Source organism: Periplaneta americana, chromosome 13 (genome assembly GCF_040183065.1).
Source record: "Periplaneta americana isolate PAMFEO1 chromosome 13, P.americana_PAMFEO1_priV1, whole genome shotgun sequence".
Classification (NCBI taxonomy): Eukaryota; Metazoa; Arthropoda; class Insecta; order Blattodea; family Blattidae; genus Periplaneta; species Periplaneta americana.
This window is the reverse complement of record NC_091129.1, coordinates 129,662,180-129,688,127: the sequence shown is the minus strand read 5'-3', so window position 1 is coordinate 129,688,127 and position 25,948 is coordinate 129,662,180. Positions and strand designations below refer to the sequence as shown.

The 25,948-nt window shown below is 33.3% G+C and overlaps 1 protein-coding gene across 5 annotated transcripts in view; it reads left to right on the top strand.

Moving 5' to 3' along the window:
* LOC138712435 (uncharacterized) overlaps positions 1-25,948 on the top strand; it is a 181,000-nt gene that overhangs the window by 131,809 nt on the left and 23,243 nt on the right. For all 5 annotated transcript variants that reach the window (XM_069844252.1, XM_069844253.1, XM_069844254.1 and 2 more), the window contains 3 exons: positions 6,981-7,097; positions 18,266-18,384; positions 25,645-25,787. In XM_069844252.1, coding sequence (XP_069700353.1) covers positions 7,005-7,097; positions 18,266-18,384; positions 25,645-25,787 — 355 coding nt within the window. In that variant the 5' untranslated portion in view covers positions 6,981-7,004. The remainder of the gene's footprint in view (positions 1-6,980; positions 7,098-18,265; positions 18,385-25,644; positions 25,788-25,948) is intronic.

The following is a 25,948-nucleotide window of genomic DNA, read 5'->3' as shown; positions in this document are numbered from 1 at the left end:
GGAGGAGGAAAGGAAATGGTCACCCTATCCCATTATCTTCTGGCTTAGTTGCCTTATGAGTGATGCCTTATTGGTGTCACTTTTGAGCTTCAAACCTGTCTTCGCACAGTTGACTAAACAACAATAACATATCGCCCATCAATAAGGAAACCCTTTTCATTGCTGCGTTTTCATGACGCAACAGTTTAACTAACTTGGCAATGTCTGAAAAAAACGTACTCATTTTTTCGAAAGTTTTTTTCAACAGAAAAAATATATAAGAAATTGTTGAACATCAAAAAGTCATTACGTTTCTGATGCTTTTCAGTTTTCACCGCTCTCTCACCAGGATTCAAATTCCGCTACAGTTGGCAGCACTGCTCATTACGTAAATGTGAGTTTAGTGTTGAACCAGCGCAACCTATTGAAGCTCAGTTCTTGTCAGTTAGAAGTTAATTTCTTAGAACGCGGTAACTATTCCACTTAATGCATTGCAGCACTTCAAATAAAAGACAGGACTATTAGCGGAATAATTGTGAGCGCAATTGCTGCAGCGGAAGCAGCAGTATTTATTAACGTCACTTTTAACTGCAGGGATAACAACGTGGGCGATAAATAACCGACAAATGTCGTCTGGAGTCTTATATCAGAGATAGGGTTCTTTTATGTGCCGTAAATGTACGACACAGGACCCACAACTTTATTTCTCTCCCAGACAAAGCTATGCTAAGAATCTTATAGCGATTTTAAAATCCATTGTCCTGGATTGGTTTGATTCGGCGAAGACATAACGCTGTAGAGCAGTGGTAGGCATTTATATGCCTTTAGCCGTTCTAGAGTTATAGCAGCAAACCTACCTAGCTCATTCACGTCTATACTAGATTGTTACAACCCTCCTTGCAACTGCTCAGCGGCGGATGCTATAGGCCTATAGGTCTACAATAGTAGAAACAAATTCCTATTCTTAACGAAAAGAGAACTAGGTTATGACAGATAATAGGAATTTAAAACTCAAATTTGTACAAACAAAAAAGCATTTTTAATAATTAGCTCACAGAAACTTCAACCTATTATTCAATATCTCTTTCAAAATTCGTATTTTCTCGAGGACATACACGGGCTAAGATTGGGGGCATAAAAGGGTAATAAAATTGTTAACGAAGAAGGAGAGCGCCTTTGTCCACTGTGCGGAGAAAAGGATTCCTGGACACATATTTTATTACAGTGTGCCGAATTCGAACATATTCGGAACAAATATATACCATCCTCGATGCTAAGTCAGAATAGAAGTTCGCTTGCATGTCTTGTCCTCATGGGGAATAGAGAATACGTACAAAAGACTGGATTGTTCCTCTTGAAGGCGAAACAGATTAGAATTTCAGCTGTTGAAGTTTGTGATGCGAACTGACGAAGGGATACTCAACTATACACTTTTATGACTGTTTAGATTAGGATATATTATAGCCTATAATGTGTTTTGTTTGTGCCATTTTTATTTTAATCTGTGTGTTCTTTTGGAGAGTGGTTCGATCTAGCTATAAGTGAGGGGTGTGAAACCTACAAAGTAGGACTTGTTTTAGGTACAAAGCACGTACGGTCAGAAGACCCATGCATTGGATTTTAGAGAAAATTATGATAATATATGTATGTATAATGTTACTCAATAAATTCATCTATCTATCTATCTTGTACTACTTTAATGAGACACGTTTTAATAAATTCCCCTTCTGTATGCGGTTATTGCTTTAGTAAGTTCATAGCTCGCCTAGAGAATATTTTTCCTCATGAATTTCGACCCGGTTGTTGTATTTGGTTTATTGCTGGTTGTATTTGATTTATTTCTACCATAAAACTTGTTTTCTAGTTATACAAGTTGTTTAACACGATCAGCACCTGCCGAGAGATATACAGTTTGTAAATATAGTAACTTACGTCATGATAATGAATTTTTATGTCGAAATTAGTATGCATAGATGTGTTAATATGTTCATTTATAACTAAAAAGAAAATAACTGCATGTTTCAGAAATAAGTGATTAAATTTTAATTAATCGAACATTAAAATATTATGCGCACGATTCATATTTTCATAAAGTCGCTGCACATTTCTTATTTTAGCAAGCTAGTAACACTTTTTAGCACAGCAAACATCTAATGTTCTCCCCTTAAAAAAAAAAGTATTGTTCTTCCAATTCCTTACGGAAATAATGCATGAAGCGAGCCTTTAAACACTAGTGCGTAAAAAAGTAAGTAATCACTTTAGGCACTGCTATTCATTTTACGCACTGCCAAAGAAAATGTAATATTTCAATGTACAAACTTCAGACATAAATATTCAAACATAAATATTACACGTAACATAAATAAGTAACAAATTTTACATTCATATTTACATTTTAATCATTATTCTGCGTTTATATATGAAGAGTCCACTGCAAGAATGATGGATGTCACTTTCTCGTCGAAAATGAACCAAGACTGTCAATGCATACATAGCTTAAGACATATAGAATGTACATACAGAGTTATATGGCATTAACACTGATAGTCATTGTCCAGTAATGATCGGAAAATCATAGTTAAGCTTTGAGCGCTAAGCATTTCAAACTTTCAATTGCTTCTCCTGCAAAATATATTCCAAATGACATCCATCATTCTTGCAGTGGACTCTTCATATGCAGTACTCATTGCAGCAAGATGTAGCATTCAACTTTTCTTAACCGTTTTGTTGATTATGGCTACCTTAGACGGCCGTGAAATCGTGATCATAATGAAACAGGCTGTCATTCCATGAATAGTTATTTCTTAATAGTTCTGAGTTTAGACGGCCATGACTTCGTCATCTTATAACCTCTCTAATTTGAAATATTTAGTTAATCAAAATTTGTGCTATCGTAGAAAAACATTGTATGATACGCATTCTAAAGTTATCTTTTTGGCACGAGTATAACTATTTCTTACCTTGTTCTATTGAATTACTTCCTTTGAAAGGGACTTCTTTCTTATTAAGCCGTCTCTGATAACTACATGAGTGAGTACATTAAGCACGTCAACAAACCCTGCCGGTACAGATGAACTAGAGGGTGAGATTGGGAAGTCGCATTCTACAAGTTCTAAATGTAGGCCTACTACACTTGGCGACCGCTGCTGTAGAGTATATAGAGCCATTCTTTATAACAATACAGAAATATATTTTCATTACGGAATAAAATAAGGAAGCTATGCAGGGATAGAGGTAATTACTGGACGGGACAAGGAGTATCCCTAAGCACTTCAGTCCAAGTAGGCTTTTTGTACAACCATAATGAAGTGAGTTGAGTGCCGATTGTGTTGCTATGCTAAGCCGGTTCAAATCCTGATTATCATACCCCTGATGGTAGTTTGCCGTACCTCATAGATCCACCTCAGTCATGTCCCCGTCAGTGGAACGGGGTGAGATACTGATACTGCTCAAGTTCTCTCCACAGATCCATGAATTATCTACGTAGAAAATCCACCACTGTCATCTATAAATTTTTAGACAAGCCGCAAAGAAAAGGGACACGGCGGACGGTCGATTCGGCGCCTCGCAAACACAAGTGTTAACCTGCTTTTTGAGACAGACATGAAGATGAAAGAGAAATTGTGGAGAGTGTTAGTTGAACGAAAAGGTGGAAAACGGGAGAACTGTGAAAAAAAAAAAACCTCACTCTCTCGGCTTTGAACACCACAAATAGAATTCCGTCACGTTCAGGGTTTTAACTCGGATCCTCTATCATCTTAAGCCAAGGTTCTGCCAGCTGAGCTACCTAAGAGGTTAACGGAAGTATAGCACAGGGAAGAGGTTAAAATTTTTATGACCGAGAACGAGGCAAAAAGTAGAACATGGAAATTTTCATTATGTTACCGGCACTTACAGCAAAATTATTACCACAAATAAGCCGCGATAACAAGAGCCCTTCATCATGCGTACTGTGTTTTCGAAAGAGTGTTGTCATTATTACATAGGCATTTACTGTTTTATTAAGCTTCGTTTGCTGAAAACAATAGTAGAATTAATTACAATTCTAGGAAATTTGTTTCAACAGCCAATGATAAAGAAACTTGTGATTAATCTTTGCGTACTAGATAGTCAAGGCCTCCACATGCGCTCTATTTTCAGCGATAAAAAGGAGGAAAGATCTATCTCCATATAAAACATTACATTTACCTATTCATTTATCTATTTATTTACATTTAGCGAGTGATTAATTAATTTATTTATTTACATTTATCCATTAATTTAAGGTCCATCTATTTATTTACAATTTACCTATTCATTTACACATTTATTTACATTTATGTATTCATTTATCCATTTATTTACATTTACCAATTAATTTATCTATTCATTTGCATTTATCCGTTTATTTATATTTACCTATTCATTTTCTATTTATTTACAATTTACCTATTCATTTATCTATTTATTTACATTTATCAATTTAGTTTCATTTACCTCTTCATTTATCTATTTATTTACATTAATTTATCTGTTCACTTACATTTATCTATTCTTTTACATTTATGTATTCATTTATCTATTTATTTACATTTATGTATTCATTTATCTATTTATTTACATTTATGTATTCATTTATCTATTTATTTACATTTATGTATTCATTTACCTATTTATTTACATTTATGTATTAATTTATCTATTTATTTACATTTATGTATTTATTTATCTATTTATTTACATTTATGTATTTATTTATCTATTTATTTACATTTATGTATTCATTTATCTATTTATTTACATTTATGTATTCATTTATCTATTTATTTACATTTATGTATTCATTTATCTATTTATTTACATTTAGCCATTAATTTAGCTATTCATTTACACTTATCTATTGATCTACATTTACCTATTCATTTATCATTTTATTTACAATTTACCTATTCATTTAGGCCTAGGTATCTATTTATTTACAGTTGTGTATTCATTTATATACATTTACCCATTAATTTATCTATTCATTCACATTTATCTATTCATTTACATTTAGCTATTCATTTATCTATTTATTTACATTCATGAATCCATTTATCTATTTAGGCCTATTTACATTTACCCATTAATTCATCTATTAATATAATTTATCTATTTATTTAATTTATCTATTTATTTACATTTACCCAAGATTTTATCTACTCATTTACACTTATCTATTCATTTACATTATCTATTTATTTACATTTACCTACTCATTCATCTATTTATTTGCAATTTACCTATTTATTTACATTCATGTGTCCACTTATCTATCTGCTTACATTTGCTCATTAATTTATCTATTCATTTACATCTATTCATTTAATTTATATATTTATTTACATTTGCTCATTAATTTATCTATTCATTTACATCTATTCATTTAATTTATATATTTATTTACATTTACCTATTATTTTATCTACTAATTTACATTTACCTATTCATTTATCTATTTATTTATATTAACATATTCATTTATCTAATTATTTACATTCAATTATTAACTTATATAGTATTAGTATTTATTTATTTAAACTGGTAGAGATAAGGCCATCAGACCTTCTCTGCCCCTCTACCAGGGGATTACAACTATAATATGAAGAATAAAATTACAATTAATATTAAATTTACAATTACAATTACAATAAGAATTAAAGTACGACAAAATTACCTGATTAATGAAAGCTAGACAATTATATATTCATTTACATTTATCTATCTATTTACATTTATTCATTCAATCATTCATTCATTCATTCATTAATATATTTACTTATTTGCATTTATGTCAAGTAGTTTGTTTGTTACATGCGAAGCTCCTACTGTGTGCCGAAGGATAATATGCTATAGAGCTGGCCGACAAAGCTGAACACTTCCTCATCGAGGGAAATACAATGATGTGTTGAGAGAGAATTGTAGAATTAAAAGTAGGGGAAACTAAAGTGGTCCGAGAAAATAAGACTTAAAACCTGGATCTTTCGCGTGGAAAGCAGACACTGCCTAGCTGTTAGCCTCAGATTCATTATAATACACAAATTGAACATATTTTAAAATATGTAGATATTATTTTGTGCGAGATCGTGCGTATTTGCTTGTTTTACGCACAGAACCAATACGCGGTAAATGTGAAATACCACATTCAGTATTCCCAACCTAACACACATAACAATTTCCCTCTTCTTACCGCTTAAGCGCGACATTTATTTTACTGATTTAGGCTTTTAACATATTATTTTTAGAGACGTTTAACATAGTAATAATTATAAATTGGAAACTTACCACTGCAATTTCACCTAAATTGCAATGTTAATTATTGTTTTTAAATATTTGCAAAAATTAAGTAAAGTCTACTACTCCACGAAACTTATTGCATTCCTGATACAAGTAACATTAAGGAAGCCGTGAAAAAATCAACAAGATTCCAGATGCCGGTGTTATTACTGCAATATGTTATATAAATAATATTGTTAAAATATTAAAATTAAAAAATAAATCATTACATAACCTTACCGTTTGTTTTAAGTTCGCATTTATAGACTGGGGGAAAAAGAGACAGACGTATATCACGGCCTGCTGGAGTATAGTAAACACAGAAAACATTTTATAGAAACAATGTTGAAGAAAGATATTTTGGTTTTCCGAAGTTGCCGTCATTAAACAGAAACCAAGATGGAGATTTCATTGCAACTAATTAGAAATTCGTCTTTCAGGTATGTAATAAACGATCTTCGCACAAAACAATGTACGATACACGAGCGGTATGTTTGTTTTCATGTTCTCGGAAATTAAAAAAGCTCGACTACGTTTCGCTTTTTCAATCTTTTCCTCGAACATGAAAACGTCAACATACCGCTCTTGTAACGTATATGACTATTTCCTCAGGAAAGGAAATTTCTGTCTCTCAACAGACAGATTCAGTCCTGGAAGTGTATGACCAGTGAAGACAGCTCTAATGCGTGATGCTTCTTGGTTTTCAGGCTGGCGGGTCGAAGGCCTCCGCGATGTCCGCCAAGCCAGCAGGAGAGACCAGCGGGTTCCTGGACGTGAAGGTGCCGGCCCGCGTGCGGCGGCGGAGGGGACTGGCACCCTGGAAGGTAGGCAACGCAGCCGAATTTCGTAATGTGCGTAATTTATGAGCTTGAGCTTGACCCAGTTCTCCTCAGACAGGTCTCACGTACGAACTGTTGAATAATGCGCCGCGCACAGGGTTCTTCGGAACGATTCCATTATTCTAAGACTACAACCAGTGTTGCCAGGTTGTACCATGATTACGGTTTTGTGCCATTATGGGACGATCATAACTTCGTAAAATTTTAACTTAGTACTTATTCCTTCTGCTTTTATCTTCAATGTTCTACCAGTTTTTCCACATATTGTATGGAATGTCAGCTACCTATAAGTTGAATCTGGCTACTTTATTATTATTATTATTATTATTATTATTATTATTATTATTATTATTGTATCTCCAATGGGGGGTAGCCCTATTTTGAATATGTATACTAGGGCTATAGTTTTACACAAAAAATAGACCTAAGCATAAAAACAAATTGAAAAGAAAAATAAATCGTCTTACACAATGTAAACAAAACATAAACAATCCTTAATTTAAACATTGCGATTGCAAATCAAACATCAGGCATCAATTTGAGACATACAGAAAGCATACGATGAAAGAGTATCTGCATGGAAATATCATATGTACTTCGGTACATTAAAATAATATACAGAAAACAGTTACAACACATAAACATAACATTTGTTATAGCCGTTCTCTATAACACAATTATGCAACTTTCCGTAACATACATCATAAATTAATACACAATAGTCACACAAACACAATCAAACTATAATTACGACATTGCGACGACATCAAGCATCCCATAACTATGACTCACATACACAACAAATCAAGCATCCTCTACAACACATGCACTTCAACATAATAGCCATACTTTTAAAAGTTACAAATTTGGCTCCAAAAGAATAAATAGGACACTGTTACTAAATACTGTTACTTTCTGCAAGGTCTTAAATACATCTGTAATAAATCTGTGAAATTCCTTTAAGCAACATTGCTTCAGAAAAACTTTTGTTAATGGTGGTGAGAAAGTTGTATCGCACATACTACTATGGGTTCCTAGCCATACCGGCGTACTTATAGTGGACACTCAAATAACAGGTGGTCGAGTGCTACTTTAAACTCTCGCTTAGCTAGTCAAATATGTATTTGGTAGGGATCTGGAAAATTTGCTAGGCCTTCAAGCTCTATCTTGCTATATTTCTCTAGACTTCTAAGTTCCATATTTCTATATTTTCCTAGGCCTCCAAGTTCGACCTTTTCATACTTTCTAAGTTTTCTTTATTTCGTTTTCCGTTACCTGGCACTGTATCATTTTAAAGGGATTCGATGGCTGTTCAACCTGAAACATGGTGGTACCAACCATTTCCATATTGGGAGGAAGAAATCGAAAGACTGACGTCTTAAAACTGGTCTCTTCCCCTCGACTAAGGGTTGGCAGCCCCTACAAAAATTGCCTTGGTCTTCCCTGGGGGTTTCGCTTCACGCTGATAGCTTGCCTGCGTGAAAATAAATTTACTCAGGATCTCCAAGACGAAATAACAGGACTGAACTCACAATGACAACCACTGCTATTTAAGGAAACCTGAATCTTGAAAAATAGTGAAAATTTTCATTTTTGTTCTTTTATTCCATTATAATATGTTCTGATATTTCTTCTTTCCAAGGGCATTTCAAACATATGCTACTCACTTCTAAAGAGCTTTTTATTTATTAATTTACTTACTCATTTATTTACTTATTGATTGATTGATTTATTTATTTCTTTACTTACTCATTTACTTATTGATTGATTGATTTACTTTCTTACTCACTTACTTATTGATTTATTTATTTATTTACTCACTTACTTATTTACTTATTGGTTGATTGATTTATTTATTTATTTATTTATTTATTTACTCACTTACTAACTTATTGATTGATTGATTTATTTACTTACTCATGTACTTATTTACTTATTTATTGATTTATTTATTTACATATTTATTTATTTACTTATTCATTCATTCATTCATTCGTTCATTCATTCATTCATTCATTCATTCATTTAGTTATTTTGAAATCGTCTTATGTAGCTGGGATGCACTAAAAATGTTTAGCGTTACTTGAAAAATACACTACTTACTTCTAAAAAAGTAATATATATGTTTGTATATATGTAACAATCCGCCATATCCACCTGGGACCATTTTGAAGGTTTCTTTCCGTAAGTTTATATTTCTGTACAAAATGCATCTTTTCTCAGTTTCTAATCGCCAAAATTACTACTTCAAACTTCTAGAGAACATTCACTTTAGTTTAATGCATGACTTGGCACAGATATTTTATGAAATTTAAATTTAAAAATGAGATAACCCTAAAATTTGTAACGAAAGATAATATTCAGATTTGTATTATTTGAGGAAGAAATCATAAGTTGGAGATTAAGTTACACTTTTCCAAAAAAAGAAAGAAACAAACAAACAAACAAACGAAACGTAAATTACTTAATTCCCAATAGTTTCTGAGGAAAGATTGAGGTTTCTTTAAAATAGTAATTTATGATACAAGTTCGTGAAGTGGGTAGTAGGTTTGAGAAACGAGGCTTACCGAGTTTCTCAAATACACGATTGTCAAAATACAACTTCACGAATGTGTATCATACAATGTTTTTTCTTCGATAGCCTCAAATTATTACGTCATGCACTGGTGTTATTACTTCGCGCACACTATGCTCACTTCACGCACTGATGTTGAAAATGATCACTTCACACACTGCACTTCACGCACTATCGTGAAAAAAAAATTAATTTATTAAATTTTCAGTCATATGTAGTCTATCTAAAACTAATAGGTTTTTAGAGGCTTGTATCTATCTGTACGAAAAGAATTTCGTTTTGTTTGATAATGCTGCGGTAAGTTGATGGAAAACAATGCAACGCGACAGTTAAAAAAAACTACGATGTTTTATTTATTCATTAAAGACATCAACTCAAAGAATTTGAGGGTCCTGAATACAATAAACATGTATAATATAATGTGATTTGAAACATTAAATAAAAAAGAAAGTTAATTTTTGAAGGCAAATATATAAGTGGATTAACTGAAATAGAGATGATGATGTAATATTTGAAGAGAATCCTTGATAATATTTATAAGAATAGACATTACATAATCAAAAGGAATGTGAAGTTCCTTAAGATAATTCCATGTGAATTTTGTAATAGAATCTCTACTGCCAAACAGCAAACCAATGACAGACCATTGTTTAAGAGGGACGTTGTACTTTTGAGAAAGATACGGCAGACAAGGTTCATATATGGACTTCTTTTCAATATCAACTTCGGTGGCCTGATTTAGGTTCCTTTCGAAACGGATAGTAGGGTCAAGAACAAGAGCCAGTTTTAAGCGTCCGTTAATAGCAATAATGTCTGCCCGTCTAAAAGAACCATCTGATGATACACAATGTACTTCCTCATGAATCTCCCAATTTAAAGTTTTTAACGATATCGCCAAAGCATGTCGTACACGATGATGTCTAGCATTGATCAGCAGCTCGCCTTTACGGCATTGTCCAAACACGTCTCCAAGTGTTTCAAGCTCACCACAGTCTGGATGAAGGCAGCGGGTTGTGTATGTATGTATGTATGTATGTATGTATGTATGTATGTATGCATGTATGTATGTATGTATGTATGTATGTATGTATGTATGTATGTATGTATGTATGTATGCATGTATGTATGTATGTATGTATGTATGTATGTATGTATGTATTCACACTGCAAATGGGTATATACCCAGTGGCAGTGGTAACTAATTACACTTAATAATGACAATTAATAATAAACACAACTAATAAAAACAATTAATAATAATAATAATAATAATAATAATAATAATAATAAAATAATAACAAGGAGCATCCTATATTAAATGAAGCATGGACACTTAAAATAACATTTAAAGTAGATCTAATTTGTTAACCCTAAGTTCGAACTAAGACCCACGAGTGTGACAGGTTCATACCTGCAAGTACCTTTCGGCACTACACTTATTTCGCTGTCAACTCACTCACTGCACTGATTCTACCTGATTTCACTAACACTTCTAACCATTTCACTGTTCAAATACTTTGCATAACCACTTCACTGACACCAACACACTTCACTTGCACAATAGACTTCATTGACACTACACACTTCACTGACATAACACACTTCCTCACTGATAGAACACTTCAATAACAAGATATCAATTACATCCTTTAAATAGTGTGTATAATATACTACCGTCTATTAGTAAAGTTCTTAAGCCTATTTTTAAATACATTTTTGATTATTGGTAAAGCTTTTAGTAAACTTTCCAGTGTCCGTCCTCTGCCTTCTTTCCCTCAATTTGTATGAGTGATCGTTCCTTGAAGAGTAATTTGGCGGCTGCAACCTATTTTTTATTTTTTGCGTAGAGTCACTAATGTAACAAAAAAATCAGATGTAAACAGACTATATAAACAAGAATAACAAGGTTTTCGATAACATTGTGTTATGTATGCATTTCAGTGAAATGTTGAAGTTTTTTTCTTCTCCTTCCGCAAAATCACGTTGCTTTTTCTTCATGTTTCGTGGCATGAGGAAATAATGGAATCCATGTTCTTTTTCAAGAACCTCGCTGGAAGGTTTCCCATCGTAGCAGCTGAAGACGGTTTGTTCATCCGTGGCTTGCGGCAATGTGGGCAGGTCCGCATGTTACGGCGAGGTCGCTGATTATTGCCTTCTTGACGATGGTTAAATGTTATTACAGCCTTGTAATAATAACGTCGTGTTGTATAACCACTATGTTAATTCTCGTATCCACTCATTAGAGGTGTGAAAAAATTGTACAACGTTTTATCGCAGTCACTGCTGTTCGAGTCAGAAATAAAATTCATGGAGAATAATCTTTACTCCGGGATCCCAGAGGTAGTGTTGGATAGTATCAGATGCATTGTGCATGGGTCTTATTCTGTAATTTGACTGTCTCTTTTTATAGTGGCTGGGCATAGGGAGCGCATCCAGACTCTAAACGGGGATGCTTAATATTCATCCGTAACTCAATCAACGCTGCGCGGTGTTCGGCGGGGAAGAAAGGGGTTGAAGAGAAATCATATGGCTCCCCGTGAGAGATTAGAATCCGCTCTTGCTGCCCAGCCCTGTATATAGTGTTATCGCGACCGTTCAAACACTTCGACTTAAAATTCTTTCTTCCATTACAGTTTGAAATTATTTCAAATACAATTAAAAATTTTATGAAGATTACATCATATTGCAAGATAAACCAAGAACAATGTTTCATCACTCTGTGTAGGGCCTACAAATTCGGAAATAAAATTTTGAGCTCCCTTATTGTATAAATTGTGCTTACAACACACTGCGCATGTGCAGTAAACAAGAGCACCTGTATACAGGGTGAACCAGAACTCTACCGACAAACTTTCACAGGTTGTGCAGGGATGTTGGCTGAGTGTTTTGATATGGTCTCCGGTGACTTATTACTGAGTAATGTGTTGTTGATGTGTTTACTTGTAGCATGTCGTTTGGACGGTGATAAGATGGGTTCTGATAGATTACAAGCAAAAATTAAAAAGTGATCAACTAAGTTCTGAAGTAGGTACTGTAATATCATAAACTATAATACAAAAAAAATACAAGAATTACATGAGTAATAAAACAAACCTTAGAACAAAACGCATACTTGTTTGTTAAACACTTCACTATACAGTACACTGTGTACTCTTCACTTCGTTTAAAGCAGCTGTTCAAAATGTCGACCGCCATGATCTCTACAAACTATACAGCGACGCACCATGGACTGTCGCATACGCTCTAGCATCCAAGGCGATTGACGCACCTCTTCAGCGGCTGTGAGAATCCTTGCAACCAGATCCATGTCAGTGTCGACTGGAGTCTTTGATTCCACGGTATGACAAATGTCTCAATTTCGGTCGTGAATATGTTGAAAAATAGCTCAATAATATTGCTGTATCTGTTCCAATAAATCTTTTCATGAAGTTGTTTTCTTTCTGTAAACGGCCCCAAGGAAACTTACTTTCTAGACGGCTCTTGTAATTGCGCTCGAGTGGCCAAAATTTGTACAAGAATTTATTTTGATTTTATTAACATAGAGGAAAGAAAAAAAATGAACTTTGTTACCGTAAACTGGGGTTACTTTGAACACAGGGGAAACTTTGCCCATTTTTTCAGAAAATCATATTTAGGTTTCTACATGCTGCATTTGTTATAGATGGAGGTAAATTATCATAAAATCATTCTCATATCAAATTTACCTCCATCTGCAACAAGTGCAGCATGTAGAAATCTAAATAAGATTTTCTGAAAAAAAAAAAATGGTCAAAGTTTCCTCTGTGTTCAAAGTAACCCCAGTTTACGGTATCTGCCCCCATCAGAATGTTTGCTTGTGAGAGTTTGACGATTTAACTTTGTGGCATTCTGTATAAATCTGATTCACTTCATCCGGAGATAAGATATCGGGGATTATCTCCATTTATTACGACCAACCAACTCTCCATTCTGTCAATTTCTTTCAGACATGATCTTCAGAATGACACCTGTCCATGTCAACCTTGATGTTCATCATTTCCAATCTAGCTAGCCTAAGGCAAGGCAATTCCGAAATAATACTGCGGTGGTCTAGAATGTAGGTTGAGACCTTGGGTCATCAGCCGATTACTTCTAAGACTATTAACTGTTAAAAATAAATATAAATAAACAAAATCGTCGGCTTAGAGTGTAAACCTGCTAACTGCCGAAAAGAAAATTTTGCAAGGGAAGCAAAAAACTGAGTATAAATTAACTCTGAAACTTTAGAACCAAATTCAAAGTACAGGTACAAATGCCACCTGTACTTTGGATTTGGTCCAAAAGTTTCAGAGTTAATTTAAACTTAGTTTTTTGCTTCCCTTGTAAAATTTTCTTTTTGGCGGTTAGCAGGTTTACACTTTAAGCCGACGAAATATATTAAAATTATAAAAAATTGGAAAATAAAAATAAATAATAATATATCGTACCGACCTCACTAATACTCTAAGTGTTGAAGACAGTATGTCAACACCAATATATTGCTTAATAACTTTTTAGGGGTTAGATACAGCTTAGAGTAGTAAAACTTTTGGAAATATTCAACATTTTTTTCCTCCATTACTGTATCACGGTCTACTATATACAGTCGCGAAGCTCAATACGTAGTAAAAATGCAAACATGGGTAGTTGCCCACCACTAGGATCGCTGCTATCGCCTCATCATCGCAGATCTCTCTCCTAGTAGACGACAAAATATGTTACACTTTCGTTGTGCTCTTTTGGAAAAATTAACACCTTCCTTCCATTATTGAAATATTAAATGCATAAAGTTAATTTATTATTTTAATGAAGTATATTAAATTCCACCATAAACTCGAAGATACCTGCAAGAAATAGGTTAATATTATTTTTGTTTGTGCAAAACGAACTGAAATTTACTATAATCGCTTCACTCATTCAAGATTATAGCGATAATTAACTATGAAACCAATAAATATTAATTTGCATTTCCCTTTACAACAATAATAATGGAAATATGAATTAATGGAGTAACTTACGTGTACCGGTACTTGTAGTGTAGGCTTACGTAGTTAACAAAGTGGGATGAGGTTAAGCAATAATAATCACACCAGAATTGGAAATAAAACGTGATCAATACATTTTATTCTAACAGACTTTATCTACGTCTCCAGTAAAGTAACAAATAAAAATAACAACAAAATTAACAGCTATAATTAAAAACATATCCTTTGAAAAAAAAAAAAAGTAGGCCTAAGCAATAATAATCCCACTAGAATTGAAAATAAAACCTGATCAATAAATTTCATTAAAACAAACTTAATTTTTCTACGTCTCTAGTAAAATATTATTATTCCAATTATTGTATTTTAGCCATTAACATTTTCATTACAACCAATAACGAACATTTCACAAGCATCAATGTGAAACACGCAACGAGCTAGCACTCGATGGAAATACGACACAGTCCAAAGTCGACCGTGGACAGTCTATTGTTTCTAGTTGCTAACCGCTTGGAGCGCTTTATCACGAGATTTGCAAACAATCACCTCAAGCTTCGCGACTGTATATAGTAGACTGTGACTGTATCTTGTACAACAATGAAAACTGGTAGGTGTACAACACTGTCCTTCTGCTATGTGGGGAAGAAAAAAAAACATTTTTACGATTAAAAAAAAATATATATATATATATTTTTTTTTTTTCAAAATTCAAAACGGTGGAGTTCACTGTGCAGTGATGAAGCGTTTCCCGCATGACTCATAAACTTGTTAACTTTTTCATGTTCTCTCACTTTATTTCATTGCTGAAACTCATGTTTACAATATCATGCTACATTCCTTAATAAATAATATCTTTTTTATTTTGTTTTAGAAGAAAATACTGATATTTGACCATTTTTTTTAATTTATTTTTTTTTTATCAAACAATCTATCAAAAGTAGAGAAGTGATTTTTCACCATATTGTAGATATGACGTGCATAAATACACACAAAAAATTTCATCACAGAATGTTGGATACTTTTTGAGTTATGAGGGAAATGCTTCATCGCTGCACGTGAATTTTGAATTTTGAAAAAGAAAATATAAATATTTTTTTTAATCGTGAAAATATTTTTATCGTATAGCAGAAGGACAGTGTTTTACATATACCAATTTTCATTATTGTATAAAAATGTTGAATATTTCCAAAATTTTACTTCTTTAAGCTGTATCTAACCCCATAATTAGCAAAGAAACAAAACCAGGGCTCTAAAAAGAAGTCAGTCCCGCAAATCTGCGTCAAAAGAAGAAAAACACAAAATAAAAAATCGTTACCATTTATGTTGTTGGCACTTATTCTTTATACGGTTTTGATTTTTCATATTCTTTAACTTGTTATCCTGTTACGTCAACTTCTCTCCGTTCTCCTCATCCCCTGTAAAATTTGCTTAAGTTCCTCTTGTTCCTCAACAGTGACTATATGAAGGACGTGAAATGACTGAGCCATGCAAGGTTACCTCGTACTGATTGGATGATCGTTCACCTCCGCTAAGGCATGTGGAACGTAAGACTAGCAGTCGACTAATCGGTCCAGGACCTTCATGGGCTGTCGCATCACTGATTACTATTCTTATAATCTGGTCTTCTCATCACTTTTTTTTTCCAAAACTCTGCCATGTTTGGTTCTTCAATTCAATTCATATTTATCTTCTTATTTTACTTTTTCTAGGTGAATCTTCGCCTATCACAATCCTAACGAGTCTCTTGAAATCTATATACGCGAGATGTGCTCGTTCTAGTAACATCTGCTTTTATACACTTAGATTATTCTTCTGCATTTCTACATGCTGGATTTTATTCGTAATTCTTGCCTATTGCTTTCAATTCAAACCGGTCCCATCTTGTTCAACCAACTGTTCCTGTTAAAGTGCTTACTTATTTTCTTTGATATTTGTTTTGCTTTTATAATAGTTTGACCTTGTCTCTGCAGCGTTAATTCATGTAATTTTCCAACAATTTGTCGTCCATGAGTTTACGGATCTAAGCAGCAATAAATATTCTCGCTTTGAGGGTCTCTATAAAGCGTGCGACTGGAAGAATATGAAATGTATGCTGAGGAATTAAAATGGAAACATTTTTATTGTACAGAATGAGTCAAACCTAAGTTACAGGCATTCTTACCGAGCCACGAGGTTGCTTTTTGACGGGTAGCACGTTGGATTTCCTCACTAAGTTCTTTCCTCTAAGCCGGACGCAGAATATAATGCGTGGGTTGCATGAGGTTTCGTCGTCAGCTCGCAATAACCCGGCGATACACACTAAAATCTTTCTGCTTAGAAATGTTTTTAATGAACAGAACTAGACTTTTGTGGAAGTTTCTAAATAGTCCTAAATAACCAAGTTGTTATTTTTTTCTCCTTTCTCTTCTTCTTTTTTCTTTTCTTTTTTTATTATCTTGATATATTATTTAATCATTTGTATTTGTATGCCATTTAGTACGACTTTGCTAATCAGCATTTTATGTCTTGTAACCCACATGTATTCTCCTATTAGTATATTAACTGTATAATATATCTCAAGTGAATTAATAATCGAATTTATCTCGAGCATTTTAGGTCTTATAAATTGTGTGTGTGTGTGTGTGTGTGTATTTTCCCCTTATGTTATGTAACTGATTTTGATTATGTGTAATTTTCAACTTTATTTTATATATTATGTAACCGATCTTGACTATTTGTAAGTTTATATTATGTAACTGATATTGACTATTGTAATTTTCTACTATATTTTATGTAATTTCTAAGGTATTTTCTTTTGTGTTATTTTGTAATCTAATTTTGTATTTCATGTATATTATTGAAACCTGGTTGAGTGGAAGAGAAGGCCTCATGGCCTTAACTCTGCCAGACAAAATAAACCTACTACTACTACTACTACTACTACCACTACTACTACCACTACTACTACTAATCTTTGTTCTTTCGGATACCCTTTCCATTACTCCGTAAATTAAAGCTTCTTTTGTGTGTACTACAAAGCTAGCTAGATTCTACTTAAAAAAAATATTTCACAGCTTAAATTTTGTTTTCATTGACCTGTAGTTTATCTATGTTATTTTTAAATTTCAATTTTCGTATTTATTTCTAACGTTCTACATAACTTTATCCTCAGCCTCAATATTCTATAGCTTTGTTTTTAAGTCCCAAATTCCGTATGAATTTATTTCTATCCTAGTCTAATTTAATTCCAGTTTCATGATTAAATTTATAATATTTAAACTACTTTTACTGGAAATCCCCTGAATCAAACTTGCGTTATTTTTCTAAAAGTATGTTGCTTGTTCGAGATTTTCGCAGAATGCACGTTTTCAGCATGCCTTACCAATGTACAACGATGCTTTCTAAATTACTGGGCAGAGTTTGTTCATATTCAGTATCAGAATCAGCCAGTTCACCCGGTAATTTCTATATAATTTGCGTCCTCAGCCATTGTGTCCTGCAGCTGTGCATTTAATTCTTCTGCATGCAAGAAGGTATCGTTTATGCAGTGCTTTCTATTCTTAATGTGACTTCGTTCTTTACATAACTAGCAACAAGTGTCAATCTTTGTGTGCGAACAGGCCTGGAAGAACCAATGGGTCACGGTACGAGGCATTTCCGACGCGGGAGTCGAAGTGCATATTGGTAGCAGCTGCGTCCATGTGCCGTCCAAGTCCATTCTCTGTAGAACAGAGTCCAGGTATGTACGTGCTTCGAGGACCAAGATTGAGTGATTGATTTATGGTATATGTTCCTATACGGTACCACTAGTATCTGTGAATCTTTTCATTCGTCCCTCAACTCCAACTTTTACCATCACCAACCATACATGTTTAACATTCTGAAAGTTCTGAAGTCACTACAGACGACACATATTGAAATCCACAGTACCCAGTTAGGAATATTAGCCCCGAAGAGACACAAAGTCGCACAATAAGCTGCAATACATTTAAGAAAACCTGTGATTGAGGTTCTGGCTGATATGTATTGTACAGGGACATCATTTTATTTTTACTTCAATTTTTATTGTACCTGAGTTTTGGAATGTACTTCACTCCCACCCCTTCTACTAGTAAACTTCCAACCGTTCACGACACAGAGCCGAGGGCGCGTAAGCAGTAGAGTTACTGAGTATAGTACGTTTCAGAAATATGTTCGCGTTTTCCAGTGACGAAAGAGCTTTCAATATTGAATCATATTTTCGTACGGGTACTGTCGTCCGTTTCCCTATGTCGCATCCCGGTTTCCCCCACCTGCTTCTGTTCGCCCCTTTGTAAAGTCTAGTAGCTGGGCTATCTTAGCTCTTTTCTGAAAACATTAATTTCTGTTAGGAATTGGACGTCTACGTAATATTATTCAAGTGTTTAAAATAACTTAAATAAAAGGGCCTCCTTAAGTAATTAACTGTCACGTGATTTCCCCCCCTTTTCTACAACCCTGCGACAAAACCACTTGAACGGACAGCAGATAGCATTTCTGAGTGATTTTATCTTTTCGGATCGGGCAGAAGTGAAGATTGAATTTACAGTACGTAAGGTACTCTTTTATAGAGTAGGTACAGAATTATTTCAACATGAGTTACTCGTACGAAGGACGAAACTGGTAATTGGAATTAGGTACAATAGTCTATAGTGCGATAATATGGACAAAAGAACTGAAGCCTGTATCGAAATGAACGGCCACCATTTTCTAAAATGTGTTTAAATATCCATATTATAATTATTTTTCAATTTAACTTCATTCTCTATATTGTACGCTAATGTGCTGTAACAGTACAATATACACTGCATAATTAATACTTCCGAATGGATAGCTCAATTCATGTGTAAAACACTAAGTGTTAATACAGTACTGTATTTTGATTAAACAAAAACCTAATGAAAATTATCAAACTCAAAATTGCGATATTTCCTAGTTTACATAAATGGATGAATTACTTTTCTTCCCTCCTATACCTAGTAAAGTGATTTGTATTTTACGCCAGGATCATCGAACTCCATCGTGGAAAGAGTAGCAAACGGTGTTTCCTGTTTCAATCGTTAATAGAAAGGTATAGCCAGGTTAATATTAAAAATGTTAGTAAAAATAAAATGATGTCTCTGTACATCTATTATCAGTAGGGCTCGGAAGTTAATGACCTAAAAATCACAGAAAAATGTCCTATAAAATGACCTTAAATTTCTCAAAATATATCATTAAAATTTAAAAAAAGACCAAGATTTTAATAGTAAAATACAATATATATATATATATATATATATATATATATATATATATATATATATATATATTTCCATCTGTGGAAAATACATTGTCACAAAATTCAGTCACTAACTGTCGCAAAAAAAACTTTGTTTTCTTTTCGGCACTTCTACATTTTTACTTGTGAGATACAATATACTGACTGCGGGCACTGCGACTGGAGTATTTTGTGCTGTTGCGTTGAATGGGGAGAAGCACGTTACACACATGATCAGGAGTCAAGGCTGATGTAACCATAAGGAAAATTCCTGCAAGGTGCAGTCGAATGGTGTAAGCAATCTGCACTAGTTTCTCGAATATAGACAACAACACCGTAAAAAAAAGTCCATTCATAAACAGAAAAGGGCAAAAATGCAACAAAAAGAGAACATTTCCTAAAAAATAACCAATAGACAATAAAAGACCGAAAAATGCAAAATAAAAGGCTATAATGGTTCGTGTTGAAGAGAAACGAGTTTATATTACATCCTTCATTGTCTGTGATGTATCAGAAAAATGATGACATTTCATAAATTTCTGAGTCCTAACAATCAGGCAGTAGACCTACATCTCACTTGATATGTGTCAGAGGAAGAAAAATTGTATACAGCTGAAGTCTGATTAGTGTAATATGTTACTAGTCAGTGATTTATACAATGGAGGGGGAAAGGAACTGACCATCCTACCCTCATTACCTCCTACTTTAGTTGCCTAATGAGTGAGGCCTTATTGGTGTCACTTACGATGTTCAAACCTGTCTTCGGACAGTTGACTAAACAACAACAATATCCAAGAAATATACCGGTACTATTTAGAAGGCCGAATATCATGATTTCATCATTTAAGGCAGTTTCTTATAAAAACAGAGTTCATCGACGATGAAAGAAATGGACGAAGTGTAAATGCAAAAATGGCCTCATACGGTATTCTAAATCTATACTAATAATAAATCTGTAGCCGAAATTTTTCTGGTAATTTTCGATTTTCCAAAAATAATTGGTCCTAACATACATAATTAACCACCCTGAAACCGAAAATCGCTTTTTTGAAATTTTTGTTTGTATGTCTGTCTCTGTCTCTGTCTCTCTGTACTGCACGGACTTAATTTAAATGCAAGTAAATCGCAGGCAATCTTAATAGAACATCAAAGATCGAAGTGTGACAAACAAAATTTGCCACCGATAATTGTAAATAATATTACTATTCCATACAGTACGACTGTGAAGAACCTTGGTATTTATATGGATTGTCACCTGGAATGGAATGAACAAGTGAATCACACTTCCAAAAAAATATTTTCCATTATTCACTCATTAAAGCGACTGAAGAACTTTCTTCCTGATAAGTTAAAATTAATCCTTGTACAAACACTCGTGATGCCACACTTTGACTACTGCGATATTATATTAAGTAACCTAAATGCAAATTTGAGCAACAGGCTACAACGTGTGCATAATGCGTGCGTCCGTTATATTTGTAATATTCGTAAGTATGATCATGTTTCCCCGTCTTTCCAAACTCTGTCTTGGCTAAGGCTAAGCGATCGACGAGCCCTGCATTCTCTTGTTCTCTTATTTCAAATTCTGCGCACCGCTACCCCAATATATTTGGCTTCTCGTTTTCAAAATTTATCCGCATATCATCAGCTAAGTACAAGATCTCATTATAACAATTTACTCATTATACCCTACCACAAGACATCTTTATATTCTTCATCCTATACAGTTTCAGTTGCTAGAAATTGGAACTCGCTTCCGAGTGATATAAGGGGTTGTTGGACAATAGCTTCATTTAGGTCAAAATTACATAAATTCTTACTTAACAGATGAATTGCTGATTAATATTTGTTACTTATAATGAAACTAACATCTGTCCATTCTTATTATTATTGTCTTTAATTTCTCTAAATAGATTTACAAAACCTCTAATGGCAATTACATTAATATTCTCATTATAGAAATAGAAATATATATATTCTCCCTGTAACATAGTCCTAGTAAGCTTATATTAAATTAATTTTCATCATTTTACTAGCTATCTCAAATATTAAATTAATTATAATTCATTGAATTAAATTAGCTCATAAATTAAGTTACTACTTTACCTTATAGATTTATCTAAATTTAAATACATGTGTAGTGAAGATTATTGCTGGAGAACCTTTTAAGTGTAATGAAAATATTTGTAATTTAAATTTATGTATTGTATTGATTAAGGCTGGTTGAGTGGAAGAGAAGGCCTTATGGCCTTAACTCTGCCAGCGAAAATAAAACATTATTATTATTATTATTATTATTATTATTATTATTATTATTATTATTATTATTATTATTATTATTATTATGTTTGTTACCTTTTCACGCGATAATGGCTGAACGGATTTCGATGAAAATGGAATATAAATTAAGTTCGTTGTAACTTAGATTTTAGGCTATATGACATTCAAAATACATTATTTAAAAGGGGGGTTATAAGGGGGCCTGAATTAAATAAATCGAAATATCTCGCTTATTATTGATTTTTGTGAAAAATGTTACATAACAAAAGTTTCTTTAAAAATAATTTGCGATAAGTTTTATTCTTTAAAAAATGTTGATAGGACTGATATTTAATGAGATAAGTGAGTTTTAAAATTAAAATAATTGCCATCTAAGGCCGTGTAATGAATTAAAAAACAAATGACTTCGTCTATAAGGGGCCTTGGACAGCAACAATCGAAAGCTATGAAAGATAGGCTACAGAGAATGTTTCTGTGTTTGTATGAAGTAATATCGGAAGCTAAATTAACCGATTTGTATAATTAATTATTATTTCACCATTGGAAAATGTAGTTTCTCTAGATGGACATAATGCTATAATGTTATTACAGTAACTTCTGATATAATATAATATAATATAATATAATATAATATAATATAATATAACAATATAATATAATATAATATGTAATATTATATAATATAATTTAAGTTATTTGAAAGGTTCAGAACCATAGTGGGCCAAGCGCCATTTACTGAATACGTAGAAAACAAGGGTTAAAATTAAGTTATTACCATAATTCAATGGAAACCTATAACAAGCAAAATAAAATATACACATTAAATCTAAATGATGTCAATCTTCATTAAACTATGGTTGCATGTAATAAAAATTAAGAAACATGTTAAAGGAATTGTCATTGCACCAAATGAGTGTCTCTGGACCAAAATGATCGCATTTTAATTATTTGGAATTAAATAACATATTAAGCGATTTATCCTTCTATCAAACACGAATGTTCCCTGGATCAAACGTCCTATTTTAATTATGTAATTACTTTATATTTATTTCTAACGGGTGCAGCGGAGCGCACGGGTACGGCTAGTTATAAAATAAAAATTTTAACCACACCTTCCAGATTATATGGTTGCCAGTCCAAAACGTGAGAGGGAAAAATTTACTGATGAATGTTGTTGAACAAGTAGGCCTAATAACTACCGTAGGCCTACTTCACTATGTTAGTATTATACATTTTGATAGTATATTACCTGATTGACTAGTTTCGACGTGGTTTGTGTCATTTTCTAAATCCTATAAATTCTGAATCTGACTAGGATTCAGAGGATGACGCGAATCACGTCGAAACTGCAGGTAATTTACCACCAGAATTTATAATAGACTATTAACACAGTGAAGTAGTTATTTGTTCAATAACGTTCATCAGTGATTACATAAGTGTTAAAAGAGTGTATCCAAGAATGAAGGAAAATTGTATCTAGTACAAGAGCCTATTTACTCTGACCGTGTAAGATCTTACACGTAATCTTCTAGAGGGCGCTCATCTGTGCAGCAATTTACACATCGTAATCGGACCGTACTCTGACCTACAACGACCCATTTATTGCAGCTCATTCAAAGACGTGTTCACGGGCCTTATTAAGGAGACGTGGCACTTCCAGCCAGTGGACAATGGTATCTATGGCTATCGGAGAGAGTAGGAGTTGTACAACCAGGTCACCCTGATTGGGCGGCTTTCTTTGAAGTGCTTATTTCGATTAAACTCTTTTCGACTAGACTATACCGTCATTCTTTGGATCAGCTTTGACGTCCATCCCGCGCAGCCCACGCGTCCATTAACATAATAATATATACTCTAGTCTATAGTGTTGAAATCAATTACGTACTAGACCGTATTACAGACTGCTTCTTGTAAGCCGTGTCTCGCTCCAAAAGAGGACTGGCAGAGACCGAACGCTCCGAATACACACATACGTAATGCGGAAGGACAGGTTCCATGCAACGAAATTATCTAATTGTCTTTATTATTCATACATCTTGATAATTCATAGCAACCTTTAGCATGATATTCGGGGGATCGAGAGTATAATCGCTTCCCGTATTTTTTTTCTTTTCCACATGAACAAGTTAACATATTGCTGTACATATTTATTAATGAAGTTATATGTTCGTTATCATTTTTATGTTTCCCTTTCTTTTCGAGAATAATATAAAAACCACTAGACCTACATTTCCTAAAATATGTAACACAGACACACACTACATTTTTTACAAATCACATTCGCCGACGCTTTTATTGATAATTTCCAGAATGGCAGATTTAACAAAAATGCATATGAGTGATATCTTTCATTTATCACATTTTTATTTTATAGATTTGACTTGCGAACGATAAAAGTTATCTAGGAATATTTTAATTAAAACACTGCAAAACAATGTTTATATTTCTACGTGAATATGTCTACATCGAAGGGTCGCTAGAGAACTCTGGGTGACAAGCAGGGAACGATAAGTGTAAAATGTACGTGTAACATGCCAGGTGCTTCGTGATTTTCTACGCGGTCTGTCTGTCTATTTATTTATTCATTCAGTTATTCATTTATTTCTTATTACTTATTATTTATTTATTTATTTACGTATTTATTACTTATTTATTCATTTATTATTATTATTATTTATTTATTTATTTATTTAACAGACTCTAATCATGTTTTGGTTGAAGATGATTTATTTATTTATATATTTATTTATTCACTGATTTATTTTTCTTATTTATTTATTTATTACTTACTTATTCATTTATTATTTATTTAACAGACCCTAATACATGTTTTGGGTTATGATGATTTATTTATTTATTTATATATTTATTTATTCATTGATTTATTTTTATTACTTATTTATTTATTTACTTCTATATTTATTTATCATCTTATTTATTTATTTAGGCTTACTTATTTATCATTTATTTATTTATAAGTTCACGCTGTCCGTCTCGCTCCATTGTTATTGGATAGGATGTATTTGGACTAAGAAGAAGTTTACATATAGGTAGACGTACATAGGCCTACTTATACTAGGAAACTATATAGTCTACTTTTTGAAATCATGAAATAGCATAAGTTACAAAAATAGAGCATATATCATAATATTTAAAATTTAGTTCCTGACCCCTGTATTTTAACAAATTGTAAAACTGGGTATCACCACAGTCTAGTATACACAGTCACGAAGCTCAATAGGTGGTAAATATGCATCTATAGCTAGTTGCTGACCACTAGGATCGCAAATATCGCCTCATTACAGACAATACGAAATAGTACCGGCACAGTCTATTGTTTCTAGCACCCTCACAACTCAAACTTCGTGACTGTAAATACTAGACTGTGGTATCACGAAGATGACACTTGTATGTATAACTTAGAAACCGTGTGTGTTGCAGGTCCCGTCCGTTCGCATTCGGCGTGTTCACGTGGTCTGAGCCTCGACGCCCGGCCCTCTTCATGGCAGGCAGCAGCGAGGCAGAGACTCAACGCTGGATGCAGCACATTCGCGACCTGCTGAGGCCTCCTCGCAACGGATCAGGTGTGCGAATCCAGCTCAACTGTTGTTGCTTGTGATCCCCTAATCCAAGTTGTTATTTCTAATCTCTTCACTTTTACATAAGAACGGGATTTACTTCCAAACCTCTGTCTTTACTTGCTTCAGGTAAAATTCCCGTGTTTTCCTTAATCGTTTGTGGATTT